The sequence below is a fragment of the Scheffersomyces stipitis genome, chromosome 2, assembly GCF_000209165.1.
Source record: "Scheffersomyces stipitis CBS 6054 chromosome 2, complete sequence".
NCBI classification, from domain to species: Eukaryota; Fungi; Ascomycota; class Pichiomycetes; order Serinales; family Debaryomycetaceae; genus Scheffersomyces; species Scheffersomyces stipitis.
This window is the reverse complement of record NC_009042.1, coordinates 2663525-2678558: the sequence shown is the minus strand read 5'-3', so window position 1 is coordinate 2678558 and position 15034 is coordinate 2663525. Positions and strand designations below refer to the sequence as shown.

Here is a 15034-nt window from a genome sequence, read left to right as displayed (position 1 = left end):
GTCCTACATGTTGACCAAGTGGCCTGCTTTCTCATCTCCAGAGCCCTGTCCAACCTGCTCAGAGCCCCTCTTTAAATTAGCTTTTCTCTAAACTCCTGCACCCGCACCTAATAATAAACAAACAAGCAAATTTCACTTCAGGAGTTTCCATATAAATTGCAAGATTTTTTCGTGGTAAATTCTGTTGTGGTTTGGATACTCTTTCCACATTTCATATCTTATCTCCTCCATACTTGGGATATATACGTATCTACAGTGTATACCACGTCTATAACACCCATCTCACCTTCGTTCCCTATCATATACAACATCAGTATATCAAAGACTCTCGTTTGCTCGTTTGCTCGTTTTGAATTTTCACCCAACCCTTGCTAAAACCGTATACCACTGCAATGCGTTTGTTCAAGACTTCTCTCGTTTTCCTTTCTGTTCTCGCTGCCACAGCCAAGGCTGTACCATCCATCGTAGCCGACGGTAACGCTTTCTTTGTCGACGGAACCTCCAACCGTTTCTACATCAGAGGTGTCGACTACCAACCCGGTGGTTCTTCAAACTTATTTGATCCGTTGGCCGATGCTGAAACCTGTAAAAGAGACATCAAGTACTTCACTGACCTTGGTATTAACACCGTCAGAGTGTACTCGGTCGACAACACTGCTGACCACGACGAATGTATGAGTGCCTTGGAGGATGCTGGTATCTACGTCATTGTAGATGTCAACAACCCCCATGCATCCATTTTGAGATCTCCTCAGAATATGGCCGCTTGTTCATACAACTCGTTGTACATCAACGAAGTTTTGGCCACCGTCCAGGAATTCGCCCAGTACAACAATACCTTGGGTTTCTTCGCCGGTAACGAAGTCATCAACGACGGGCCATCTCTTGTGTCTGCCCCATATGTCAAGGCTACTGTCAGAGACATCAAGACCTTCTTGAAGAACCGTAATTTCAGACAAGTCCTTGTGGGATACTCTGCTGCTGCTGTCGATGAGTACAACTTGCCTTCAGCTGAATACTTCAATTGTGGTGACGACGAGTTGGCCAGAGTCGACATGTTTGGTTTCAACGACTATACATGGTGTGGCGATGCCACCATGCAAACATCTAGTTACAGTCTCAAGGTACAAGAGTTCTCCAACTACTCGATACCTCTCTTTTTTTCCGAGTTTGGCTGTAACAAACCATCCCCTAGAGTTTTCTCCGAAATTGAAGCTCTCTACTCTACTGATATGTCGGCTGTCTTCTCTGGAGGATTGGTTTACGAATACTCGCAAGAAGCATCCAACTACGGCTTGGTAGAAATCGACGGCAACTCCATTACAACTGATACTGACTTCGACAACTTGAAGAAACAATACGCTGACACCAAGAACCCATCCGGTGATGGTGGTTACTCTAAGAACTTGAAATATTCTGACTGTCCAAAGAAGGATGCTACCTGGAATGCTACCACTGACATCCCAGACACGCCAGCTGGTGCTCTCAAGTATGTCAACGCCAACGAAAAGCCTGTTGGTGGTGGCTTCAACGCTTCAACTCAGTTCTGTATTGGCGAAGTCGATGACTCTGGAAACAGCACCATCTCTGAAACCACAACATCTGGTGGTTCTTCCACTTCTGCTACTACTTCTGAAGCCACCAGTAGCAGCTCCAAGAAGTCAGGGGCAGGTTTCACTGTTCCAAAGGTCAGTGGCCTCAGCTTCCTCGGTGTGGCCGGAGCTGTTGCCGGCATGGTTCTTTTGTGATCTCTTTAAGTTTCTTCTATTTCTGCTACTCTCTGTACTTTATTAATACTAACAATCACTTGTCAATAAAATTTACATTCTATAAGCCTGCTGTAGACTACCTATGAAATTTAGTGGGCACGCTGCTTGATGCCGTGCATCATTTCTTCCTTGTTGATCAAATGTCCAATGCTGTCCACCTCTTCCAACAACTTATCGATATCATAACACCAATCGTTCAACAATTCGTTGATATCGTTGTCACTAGCTCTGGAATCTCCATCAACAGTCTTGCTCTTGTGAAACTTGATAATACCCTGGGGTCTATTGATCTTGGCCGTGATCATACCCTTGTTAACCAACTCACTGACATACCTTTCCAGCTCGTCCACACTCAATTGCAACATGTATGCCAATCTGTCCAACTTGATGAAATGGTAGTACTTATTTATTATTCTCAAATTGTGTTCGATAATTCTCTTCTGCAAATTCTTATAGTTTGTTTCCAGCTTGAAGATCGTCGACTGCTCGAAGTCTTGCTTGTACAACGATTCAATATTGGACCAGAGTATCAATTCATTGGTGGTGAAGATCTCCAACAACTTGTAGATCTTGGCATCGATGCTCTTGCTGAAAATGGAGTTGTTCTTGATCTTGTTGATCAAGTCGTTCTGGTGAGGATCATAGGGAGATAAGACGATGTAGTAGACGATGGAAACCAAGTATCCCAAGTAGTCCGACTTGTTGTCCTTGATCAAAGGAATCTCGATCAAAAGCAATGTGTTCTTGACTATGGTGATGTAGTCGTTTTCGTGGATACTGATCTCGATCAAATACTTCAAGTAAATGGACTTGTACAACTCTGCCTTGTCGAAACCTTTTAAAGCCTTGAGCAAGATCTTACGACTCAAGATCTTAGCCTGGCCGAAATCGCCTTTCTTCAAAGTCAACTCGATCTGTTCCAAGATGTATTCCACTTTGTCGCTGAAAGGCATCAACGAATACGTCTCTACTTGTAAATCACACAAGATCTCTACTGCCTTGTCCAAGTCATCAAACTTCGACAAATAGATCTTGGACAACGTTCTGGAAACAATAGCTCTTTCAACTTCTACAAAGATCTTTTTATCTGTCACCGTTCTAATGGTTTCGATCAACTTGATCTTTAAATCCAACTCCTTCTTCTTGTCTTCGTTCAACTGGTCCAAGTTGTCAATTACAGTCTTAACCAACGTCTGAATAGACGATTTCAATTGCCCATGTTTCTTCAGCAATAACACCACCAAGTCGTTCAAGTACTCCCAATCTTCGTTGGAAACTAGAGTCTCGACTATTCTGACCAAAACTCGCTTTGAAGACGACAAATCAGACGATTGTCTTGTCTGCTTCTCCAAAACTAAGTACTTGTCAATGGCAGTCTTGTAGTCTGGCAACTTTTCGATAAGCGGAAATTGCTCGTCCAAAGTGGCCGAATAATCCTTCTCGGCCTTTAAGGGGTCTTCTCTCGACATTTTATGGTGAAAAAAATAGGTTAAGTGCTTTACTTGTGTTGGACACTTAGCTTGTTGTCTTACTTGAGAAACAGTGGCAATATCCGCAAATTTCCTAACTTCTATCAAAATGTTGAAGATTGGATTTTTGCGAAAACACCCATGCCGCAAAAAAGATTTCACTAGATATACTTCTAAAAAGTACATTCAACAAACAGGTTGTATAGTGTAGTGGTTATCACTTTCGGTTCTGATCCGAACAACCCCGGTTCGAATCCGGGTACGACCTTTTTTTTCTACATCTTCAATACGTACCTAGATATGTAGATTTTGCAAATAAAGTACCTAAGGTGGGTATATTAGCTTGCTTGTCAAATACTATCCAAATATTAAGTTGTTTGTAGAGATATGTGAATTCGTTCTCAATAGTTAAGAAAGCTATTTAACTTTTAGTGTATATACTTCAAGTAAAAACAACCTGAGAATTGCATTTCTAAGTAGGTCAGGCCTTCGTCGGAGACGCAGCCAATGAAATGGACTAATTCATATGCCTATCCACTTTAGTTCCAAAGACATATAACTCTTTGTATGGTCTTTCTCTATCTTCAAGACCTGCATATGGATCACATCTCTAAGATATAGATTTATAAATTTATTTAATTTCTTCTATATACCTCTCAATCACAGCAATAGAATCTAGACATATGACAACGGTGAAGCCAGATCCCCAGGAAACGGAGATTCTACTAAAACTACTGTTGGGGGTTTCTAAACATCTAGGAATTCCCGATGAGGATCATACATTAGCCAAATTCATCTTGAATCTCTATGACAAGTCGGTAGATGATTCAGCAAAACTCAAGCTAGAGAAACTCAGCAAGTTTCAACACACGATTAAGGAGAACGGGGGAGATGAGTTTCCTTCACAGTTTGTGCGAGATAGTTTTGACGTGATATATAAGTCCAGATCCAGCCCATCTGTGGAAGTGAAAGTTGAAGTTAACGAACCAGTTATCAAACAGGAGCCAGTGGATTCTCATATTTTTTCCAGCTTGGCCCTTCCAAATAAAGACATCAAAGAAGAGAACACAAATAGCAGAGGACTGACTCCTCAAATCAAGAGAGAAAAGAGCCCTTCAGTGAAACAAGAACATCTAGAAGTGGGACAGATATATAAAGGATATGTTAGCAATCTCACCAACTACGGGGCGTTTATACGATTGAATGATCCCAAATCGTTTCAATCTGGACTATGCCATGTTTCGCAAATATCATTCGATGGCAGAACAAGAATACAGTCTCCTTCTGATGTACTTAAGTTCAACCAGGAAGTGTTCGTCAAGATTACTAGTTTAGAACAACCTCTCAATTCGCAGTATAACAGAAGAGCAAGAGAAAAAATTAATTTGTCTATGAGAGGAATAGACCAGGAAACAGGAATAGACCATTCTGAGGAGTTATTGGAGCAAGCAGAAGAAGAACGGAGATCAAGGTTCGAACAAAAGCAGGAACAGTACAACCACAAGCCTGTAAAACGTAGACTTACTTCACCAGAACGTTGGGAAATTAGACAGTTGATCGCTTCTGGTGTAGCTTCTGCTGATGATTATCCTGAATTGCAAGGAGAAGAAGATCCAAATGCTGCATTCCAAACTACAACTGCACACGACGAAGAGATCGTAACAGAGATAGAGCTCAACCACGAAGAACCCAAGTTTTTAAAGGGTCAAACACAAAATTCAGTGCAACTTGCGCCTGTGAAAATCTTCAGAAATCCAGAAGGATCTATGAACAGAGCAGCTATGAACGGCTCTAAATTTGCAAGAGAATTCAAAGAGGAAAAGGAAAGAGAAAAAAGAGAGAAGGCAAAGGAAACCAGAAAGCAAAGTGCCAACGGTAAGGATAGGCACGATCCACTTAGCAGCAATCGGAACAACCATGAAAGTGATCAGAATAGCATTGACTCAAGAACTGAATCGTTTATATCAGATTGGAAAAATTCACAATCAAAAGAACAATATGGAAAGAGAACTAGTTTGTCTATTAAAGAACAAAGAGAATCTTTACCAGTATATGCAATGAGACGTGAATTGGTAGCAGCGATAAGGGAGAACCAATTTGTTGTAATAGTTGGAGAAACGGGTTCAGGAAAGACAACACAAATTGTGCAATATCTTTCTGAAGAAGGGTTCAACCTAGATCAGAATGGAGCCCATAAAATTATTGGATGTACACAACCCAGAAGAGTAGCCGCAGTATCTGTTGCGAAAAGGGTAGCTGAAGAAGTAGGGTGTACATTAGGACAAGAGGTAGGATACACTATTAGATTTGAAGATGAGACTAGTCCAAGAACTAAAATCAAGTACATGACAGATGGTATGTTGGAAAGGGAAGCCTTAAATGATCCCTATATGAGTAAATATTCGGTTATAATGTTAGATGAAGCTCATGAGCGTACTATTGCTACCGATGTCTTGTTTGCCTTATTGAAAAAAGCAACAACAAAAAACCCAGCCTTGAAGATTATAGTCACTTCAGCCACTCTTGATTCAGACAAATTTTCAAAGTACTTCAACAATTGTCCAGTAATTAAAATTCCTGGAAGAACTTTCCCGGTTGAAGTTCTCTACACGCGTGAACCAGAGTTGGACTACTTGTCTGCTGCCTTGGATTCTGTGGTTCAAATCCATCTTTCTGAACCAGAGGGTGACATCTTGGTTTTCTTGACAGGTCAAGAAGAGATCGATACTAGTTGCGAGGTACTTTACGAAAGAATGAAGGTTTTGGGTGATAGTGTTTCAGAATTGATTATATTGCCAGTTTATTCAGCACTTCCTTCAGAAATGCAATCTAGAATCTTTGAACCTACACCAAAGGGATCTAGAAAAGTAATTCTTGCGACAAATATTGCAGAGACATCTATTACTATTGATGGAATCTACTATGTAGTCGATCCGGGTTTTGTTAAGCTCAATGCTTATGATTCGAAGATTGGTATGGATTCGTTGACGGTGTCCCCAATTTCTCAGGCTCAAGCAAACCAGAGAAGTGGTAGAGCTGGGAGAACAGGTCCAGGCAAGTGCTATAGATTGTATACAGAAAATGCCTATAACAATGAGATGTTGCCCAACACCATCCCCGAAATCCAGCGTCAGAATTTGTCATACACAATTTTGATGTTGAAAGCTATGGGCATAAATGATTTGTTGAACTTCGAATTCATGGATCCTCCTCCGGTCAACACAATGCTTACTGCTCTTCAGGAGTTATACACTTTATCGGCATTAGATGACGATGGATTCCTCACTGACATGGGAAAGAAAATGTCTGATTTCCCTATGCAACCAGCTTTGGCAAAGACACTAATCATGTCCACTACGTTTGAGTGTTCGGAAGAGATTTTAAATATTGTTGCAATGCTCTCGGTTCAGACAGTTTTCTACAGACCCAAGGAGAAACAGAACTTGGCAGACCAGAGAAAAGCAAGATTCCATTCTCCCCATGGTGACCATTTGACATTATTGAATGTGTACCGTGCTTGGGTGTTGAACGACTACAGCAAGCGTTGGTGCCAGGAAAACTTCATACAAGAGAGAAGTATGAGAAAGGCTCAAGAAGTAAGACGACAGTTGCTTGCTATCATGAAAAGATATAAGTATCCAATTGTGTCTTGTGGAGCAGATGTTTCTAGAGTTAGACGTGCACTTTGTGCTGGTTTTTTCAAGAACACTTCTAGGAGAGACCCTCAAGAGGGATATAAGACTCTTGCCGAACAATCTCCAGTGTATCTTCACCCTTCGTCGTCTCTATTCGGCAAGAATCCCGAGTTCTTACTTTACCATACTCTTTTGCTTACAACAAAGGAGTACATGCATTGTGTCACGGTGATTGATTCCAAGTGGCTTGCTGAGTTGGCTCCTAAATATTTCCGCATTGCCGACCCTTCAAAGATCAACGAACAAAAAAGAAGCCAGAAGATCGAACCGTTGTTCGACAAGTTTGCGAAGAGCCAAGATTCGTGGAGGTTGAGTGCCCAAAATTCTGCCAAGCGTAGAGCTCTTGGAAATCGATAGCTTATCCGCAATTCTGTACTATATAATGATGTAATTAGACATGGGACGATTATAGAAATGAATATTATGTAGACAATGAAGTGTAGAAGACACAGAGGGTGCAAGAATCAAGTAGAGAAGTGCTACCAGAAATAGAAAAAGCACAAAACCATCAATGATAAAGAAGTAGAGAAGCCTGTGGAGAAGGATGCTGACGACATAAAGACATACAGAATGAGGTGGCAAGAAGGCCACACCTACCAACAGAATGTGGTCGGTTGCCATTGTGATATGGAGAATCTTTCGAATGGGGCTGGATAAGGTTCTGCACTACATAGGGAATAAGCTTTCTGTGCTACATAAGCGAAATGTGACAGTAGAGGGCGGCTTCGAGTGAAGTTGCATATATTCGTCTTCGAATTTGTCTCCCTACACTTAGCTGGACTACGTTGCGTGTCAGTTGCAACTCACAACGTCGGTCCAGGCTTGTCACATCAACCGTGGAAAGCTACTGTCATCACCTTCAAACAGTTTTCTTCTCGAGGTGAATGAAGTGAGGGGGTGGGGTAAAAGTTCGCGTGCATGCGCTTCTTCTAGCGCAATCACACTTCGAGAGAATGTCATCAGAATGGAATGGGGAAAAGACAGAAATAGCAAAGAAAGAAGTATGAACAAATAAAATTGTCAAAGAAAGAAACGCATCAGCATAACCATGAAGCTAAACTAGCAGATGTTAAATGCATTCAATAAACAGAGAGAGTGAAGAGGTCCTCGGGGTAGACTAATTCATGGTCAGATGGCTGCGAATAACCGAGCGGATGCACGTGATGATTGATTTCAGGGCTCTACTCCGCACATCAGGTGAGATGATATTGGGTGACGAAGGCTGATGGCAAACTTCATAGGGCGTATTCCCTGGCTAATGACAAGGTCCACCTTGCATACAAGGGTTTCTATTGTAGACTTTTGGGGTTTTCAAAAGCTATTTGGCGTAGTACAATAATTAATCTTGCGAAGGTTTGCGCTCCAAAATAAATCTAGAAAATAAGTGAGCATACTTTTTCTCCTACTCTTATCTTATAGTGGAAAGCTACGTATGGATTACCTTTGGCATATATATTGGTTGCTTGTGGATAAGATACAGATTTCAGATTTCATTTCATTCCCTACGTTTATTTAGCTACATTTACTTGGCTGCGTTTATTTCCTTTGTTTTATTTTGCTTCTTAAATTTGGTTCAGACTTTGGGGTTATTTCATCACGGCTCCCATTTTCTTGAACTCATATTGCATTCTATATCTTCATTCAGCATATCATGAACAGCGCAAAGTACGCTAAAGACATCATCCAAGACAGAGTCAGTCTTTACAGCACATCGTCGAATGTGCCCATCGCTTCGGTGAAGCCTCTCAGAAGAAAGTTTCCTCCTAACCAGCCCATCCCAGAAGCGCAAAACTACTCGAGGTCCCAGAGCATCCTCGAATGTACACCCCTAAAGACAGATGGAAAAGGAAATTTTGTGGATGAACAGGGCAGAAAAACCACGCTAAGAGGCATCAACGTGGATGGTGCCATGAAGTTGCCCATTAACATCCCCTCATACATAGGAGATGGAAGCAACCCAGACTCTTTCTTCTTCGACGGAGAAAACGTAACCTTCGTTGGTCGTCCCTTTCCTCTCGAAGAGGCAAGCCTGCATTTCCAAAGAATCAAGTCCTGGGGCTATAACACCATCAGATATTTGTTGACGTGGGAAGCCATAGAGCATGGAGGACCAGGAGTGTACGACCACGAGTATATTGATTATACTGTGAAGATTCTTAAAATACTTCATGAAGTAGGAGGACTCTATGTATTGCTTGAGTTCCACCAGGACGTGTGGTCTCGTTTCTCAGGTGGAAGTGGGGCTCCTATGTGGACTCTCTATGCTGCTGGCTTCCAACCTCAAAGATTCACAGAAACAGAGGCTTGTATCTTGCACAACGAGTCGAGATTCCACGATGACGATGACCCGGAACACTACCACAAGATGCTCTGGACGTCCAACTACAAACGTTTGGTGGCTTTCACTATGTTCACCCTCTTCTTTGGAGGCAGAAATTACTTTCCAGACTTAATTATCAACGGCCAGAACATTCAGGACTTGTTACAGAATCACTACTTCAATTCGGTAAGACTTATCTGGAAGACAATCAATAATAAATTGCCAGACATGATCAAGGACGGAACAATTCTCGGGTTTGAACTGATGAATGAACCAAATGCTGGTTTATTCGGCCACGAGAACCTTGGTCTCATTCCAGGAAACCAGCAGTTGAGAGTTGGAACAACACCAACAGTGTTCCAAGCTTTGAAATTGGGAATGGGGTTTGCTTGTGAAGTCGATGAGTACAGGATCACTATTGCAGGACCTCAGAAGTTCTCCACAAGAGTTATAGATCCCAAGGGAGCTCGTGCCTGGCTCACTGTAGAAGAAGCAGCGGAAATAGACACCAAGTACAAGTGGAAAAGAGGTGAAAAATGGAAGCTTGGTGAATGCATTTATGCTCTGGAGGGCATTTGGAAGTGGAACGAAAACATTGACTTTGACAACTTTCCATTCTTAATCGAGGACCAACGTGTAGCTCTTACTCAGACTGAATGTCAATTACTTGACGAGCATTATTTTAACAGAGTTGACGAACGTCACAACTTCACGACATACCATGGTGTTGTTCCCGATAAAATTGACATCGACTACTTCATCAACAATAACTTCATAGACTTTTACTTGAGATTCAAGAAGGTAATCCGTGACATATGTCCTACAGCTATTCTTTTCATACAGCCACCAACACTTGAGCTACCACCTGATATTAAGAACGATTCTCGTGGCATTATAGATGATAGAACCGTTTACTGCCCTCACTACTACGATGGGATGTCGCTTATGTTTAAGAGCTGGAACACTAAGTATAATGTGGACACTTTGGGAATCATGCGTGGTCGTTACTTGAATCCGGTATTAGGTATTGTTTTTGGTGAAAGGGCCATTCGTAACAATATCAAGAAACAATTCGCCGAGATGAAACGAGAATGCCACACTTACTTGGGAAACATTCCCATCTTGATGTCGGAGACAGGTATGCCATTTGACATGGACGACAAGAAGGCTTACAAAAACCTTAAATACCACTCCCAAACAGCTGCATTGGATGCTATCTGTAATGCCATCGAAGCCAATAACTTGAACGTGACCTACTGGTGCTACACAAGTATTAACAATCACAAGTGGGGAGACAATTGGAATAACGAAGACTTTTCTTTTTGGAGTTCTGACGACAGAAATCGGCTTATGGACGATGACAATCAAAGTTTGAGATCTTCCAAGTCATACCAGCCTTCGTTGTCGCTTTTTTCTTCTATTGGACAGGCAAGATCAACTATCAGATCCACAATCAGACATGTAAGAACAAGGAGAATTGAAGCAGTCAATTTGGTCAGGTCAAAATTATATTATACGCAAATCGAAGAAACAGATATCCAGGAAATCACCCAAAATGGTGATGTAGTGAAGAATGGAAAAAACAAGAATAATCTTGCTTCCAAAAGCAGCAATGGAACAAGTGACACATTGATAGAAAATGGAGTTGTGGAGGATCTTTCTTCTGAAGGTAACAGCTGTATCTTTGATAAGACTGCCCACGATGAATCCGACGCCCAGTCAGTTCAGGCATCGTCTGTTATATCAGCTAGGTCTGACAACATGAAGTTCAAACATGCACGTAATTGCTTTCCAAGTCCAGATGGTGTTAGAGCTGCTGGTGCTGTATTACGTCCTACAGTGTTAGCAACCAAGGGTGAAATTCAAGTCATGGAATTTGACTTGAAGTCAGTTAAATTTGGTGTATGTTTATTGATCGATAGAACCGATTCTGACTTGGCCACAGTGCCGACCATTATCCATCTTCCCAAGTGGCACTATCCCTTCTTGAGCTACAGGGATATTTTCATATCTTCAGGACATGTGAAGTACCACAGCGAATTGGAGTATTTGGAATGGTACCACACTGAAGAGGTAGTCAGTGAACTGGATGAGGCTATAGAAGTTCCCATAGCCACAGGCGTCACCAAAGAATCGTTGATTATCAAGAACTACAGTGGATCCTTAGATGACGCTGTAGTGTCCGAAGAAAGAGGCATCTTTCCATGTGCTGGAGAACTCAGCTGTCCAGTTCAATAATAGAATAAATCAGACTGTGGTATTATGTTACATATTTAAGTAGATTACAAAGTTCTCGATTTGGCAATGATTCCTAGAATTCCAACAGTTTATCTTCAAGATCTCTCTTAGCCAGTATACCTTTAAGTTCAGCTTTGGTTAAATCCAGAACAAATTTCGCAAAGTAATCTACGTATGGCTTTAAACTTGTCTTTTCGTAATCAAGAACTCTAGTTTCTACTTCATCTCCGGATTCGCCAGCTGGTTGGCTAGACTCTCTATTCACCCTCTTAGTTTCCCAAATATCCAATTCACGCTGCAATTGCAACAAGTTTGGAGCAGTGGTTGGGTTGAATCCGTAGGCATCATCTTCGGCGTTCATTGAAATATTGCGTCTAGGATCAAAGGGAACACAGACATTACCAGTTCCTGGATGGATACAGAATGGGGACTTTAACAAGTGGATAACTTGACGCGACACTTCTATGTCTAGTCTTGGGTACATGTAGTATAATATGATTTCCTTCTTGGCCTCGTTCAATTGGCTGACCTGAACTTGAGACTTTAAAGAAGTCTTTGCAAGTACGTTGATGTCTTCCCACTTAGATCTGGACGTAGATAATGAAAGCAGGTTTTTCCACTTGGCTCTTAATTCTGACTGCAATGTATTGTCTGGGATGAATGACAAAAGTTCTTCCGTCTGAGTCCAAGCCTTGTCGTCATCTGCTAGCGAAGGAGTCGTCAACCAAGGTTCTTGTTCTTCCAAGATGATCTTTGCAAATTCTTGTTTGACGATATTGAACGATCTTTCTACGTGTGGATGGAAGGGTTTCTTCAAGTTTAGCAATTTTCTGTTGGAAGACTTGGTTTGTTTTGCACCCAACACATCCATATACTCTACAATCGCTCTCCTCGTACCTTCTTCCAAATTCCTGGCTCTTGGATCAGACACCCAACAATGTGCCCCTCTTCTCCCCGAGAATACCCATATCAAGTGCTCGAATCCAAAGTCCTCTCTCAATGCTCTGTCAATGATTTTAGCAGCGACCTGAATGAATCTCCAGCATTTGGTACAGATATCCGTTCCCTGGCAACAAGTTCTAATATCATCGTAATCTGTCATATCGATATCAAAAACCAATTCTTTGGAAACAGGTTTGTATGCCAGCTTAGGAAGAAATTTCCTTTCCTTGGGATTGACCGAATATACTGCTCCCACTTCGAAACGTGTAGGGTTGGAGTTGACTACATGGTTCTTGAAATCATCAGCATTGTCATATGAGATATATCTCTGGTAAACTCCAGAACGATGTTCATAGGCAAATTCTCTCATGGTGAAGTCTTTTGTTGGCTTGGGTGAATGGCTCAACCATTGGAAAATGTGCTTGAAAGGTAATAGTCTCTTGTAGAAAAAAATCATGTCTGATTCTGAAGGCTTGTAAAATTTAGAAGGCTGAGATTCTTCAGGTGATTCTGAAAACGAATTCATGGTCAACGACGCGTCTGCATCTGCTTGTTGATCTTGTGTCATAGCTGAGTTTTATGGAGAAATCAAATGGAAAATGAGTGTTGTAGCTTCTTTAGTTTGCTGATTATGAATATGTAGATTTTTATTGATAGATTTGGAAAGGTAAATATTTCAGCCAGGAAGACGCGTTCTGAATCGAATACACAGAAAATATTTTATACACACACTCAATATACTCCAAGAAGGTAGCGAGACAAAGGTACAAAGTGGAGTGAAACTACAATCAGATGTTATGTAATGCCTGTTTGCAAGATGAGTGAGATCAAAGTCAGAAATGTAATTATTCTTAAATGGAAGTTATATATGTATATTGTACGGCTTTCAGTGCTCTGGTACCACCAGGTTATTTGAGAGTGCATTAGAATTAATGGGTGCAAAATAAGCCGAGATAGCGTACACTAGATTAAGACTACATGCCTTCACGCTTCTTTCTTCCCCTTACCATATCTTCAACTTCACACATACCTTATCCTTTCCTACAGAACATCACCCCTTTTATATTATTAATGAATATTATACAAATGGTCGCGAAAGGACGACTATATTTTAGCTCACCGCTCCTAATCAGTCTTGAAGATCAATGAAACACCTTCGTCTCCAGCAGTAACTAACTTGGAACCATGCTCAAAAACGGTGAAATCCAAGACACCCATGTTATGACCAACACCAGCAAACAACTCGGCACCAGTTCTGGCATCCCATTTGTAGATCTTACCGTTCATGCTGGAACCAATCAAGATTGGACTATCTTCGACAAACTCCAACTTGGTGATGGCATCGTCGACCTTGATGGTTCTACGCAATCTCCATTGTTGAGATTCAAACAAGAGAACATCTCCAGATACCAACCCCACAGCCAACAAGTTAGCAGATCCACTCCAACTTATAGCCTCGATGGACAATTCAGCGATATCGTCAACGTCTTCCAACGTCTTGAAACTGTGTACAACCTTACCTGAATCGTTATTTATGATGGACAATTGGCCGTCACGAGCGCCAACAGCAAGGACATTCTTTAACACTTTGATTGTGACCCATGGGCTCTCGATATTCTTGAAGTCTTCTGGAGTGAGTTTATAGTTCACCACACCAGTGAAGCAGTTCCAATTGGCGACAGTGCCGTCTTCAGAAATGGTGACCAAAGTGAGTTCATTTTCATCCTTTCCTTCTATGAAGACACCACCGTTACATTCCAAGGAATGGGAGAATCCAGACATGATTTGCACCAACGACTTGGAGTCCTTGTCGATCTGGTACACCCATACGGACCCATCATTGGCTCCAAAAGCAAAGTATGGCAACGAAGGATGAACAGTAACAAACAAAACTTCTTCCACTTCCTCCAAGTCGCCAAATTTGACCCACTTTTCTCCTCCCTTGGTAGCTTTGTGAACTTGAATGTACCCGTTCATGTCAGCAGTTATGACGAACTCTCCTTTGGCTGTGAAGCCTCCAGCAATGACTGATTCCTTATGCCCAGCTAATTCTCCTACAAATCTGGGAGGCTGGGTGTGGGTCGTCCACAAGTATGCAGTGTTGTCACCTCCTCCAGTGACTACCATAGGTAAAGTAGGGTGTTTGAATATGGTAAAAATGGAATCGGTATGCCTATCGAAATAGGTCCAGGAGTTGTTCGAGATGTCAATTTCCAAGACATCATCGTCCTCCATATTGACATCCTCTCCATCGTCGTCATCTTCTTCTGGAGGAGGAGCGCTTTGGTCTTCATCAGCGACTTCTTCGTCAATTTCGTTCACTTCCAAGAATTCTTCCTGCTCCTCTTCATGAGGCTGTTCCAAGTGATTGTCTGACATTGTAGATCGTAGTTAGAGTAAGTATGAAAAGTTGTGTAATTGGCAATTTCAAACTCGAAAACAGAGAAAAAACAACGGCAAATGTTAATTATATAACCTATACGGAAGCTGTTTTCTAACCACAACTGTTTGCCACCAACTTGACTACTCCTTATTGCTGACAAACTATCACCAAAATTCATACGATGAGGTTTGGAATTTTTTCAGTTATCACTTTTCGCT

The 15034-nt window shown here is 41.6% G+C and overlaps 5 protein-coding genes across 5 annotated transcripts; 2 read left to right on the top strand and 3 right to left on the bottom strand. All coding sequences in view use genetic code 12, as the record gives it.

Moving 5' to 3' along the window:
- The first annotated feature begins 245 nt into the window (after window positions 1-245).
- Window positions 246-1831, top strand: PICST_70211 (GPI anchored surface protein). Its single transcript, XM_001383228.1, has one exon. It carries the CDS (start codon window positions 393-395, stop codon window positions 1746-1748), a length of 1356 nt encoding a protein of 451 aa, XP_001383265.1. The 5' UTR covers window positions 246-392; the 3' UTR covers window positions 1749-1831.
- A 27-nt stretch (window positions 1832-1858) lies between these two features.
- PICST_30390 (non-ATPase unit of 26S proteasome complex) lies at window positions 1859-3238 on the bottom strand (the record flags this gene model as incomplete). The annotated part of the gene is made up of 1 exon (XM_001382710.1): window positions 1859-3238. One exon carries the CDS (start codon window positions 3236-3238, stop codon window positions 1859-1861), a length of 1380 nt encoding a protein of 459 aa, XP_001382747.2.
- Window positions 3239-8584: 5346 nt separating this feature from the next.
- PICST_55209 (family 5 glycoside hydrolase) lies at window positions 8585-11491 on the top strand (the record flags this gene model as incomplete). The annotated part of the gene is made up of 2 exons (XM_001383227.1): window positions 8585-10738; window positions 10907-11491. 2 exons carry the CDS (start codon window positions 8585-8587, stop codon window positions 11489-11491), a joined length of 2739 nt encoding a protein of 912 aa, XP_001383264.2.
- A 73-nt stretch (window positions 11492-11564) lies between these two features.
- On the bottom strand, window positions 11565-12890 carry PRI1 (p48 polypeptide of DNA primase; the record flags this gene model as incomplete). Its single annotated transcript, XM_001382709.1, is given in 2 exon segments — window positions 11565-12321; window positions 12334-12890. The coding sequence occupies 2 exon segments, from the start codon at window positions 12888-12890 to the stop codon at window positions 11565-11567; spliced, it is 1314 nt and encodes a 437-aa protein (XP_001382746.2).
- Window positions 12891-13485: 595 nt separating this feature from the next.
- Window positions 13486-14782, bottom strand: SQT1 (protein involved in a late step of 60S ribosomal subunit assembly or modification contains multiple WD repeats interacts with Qsr1p). Its single transcript, XM_001382708.1, has one exon. The coding sequence runs from the start codon at window positions 14666-14668 to the stop codon at window positions 13559-13561; it is 1110 nt and encodes a 369-aa protein (XP_001382745.1). The 5' UTR covers window positions 14669-14782; the 3' UTR covers window positions 13486-13558.
- Window positions 14783-15034: the final 252 nt, after the last annotated feature.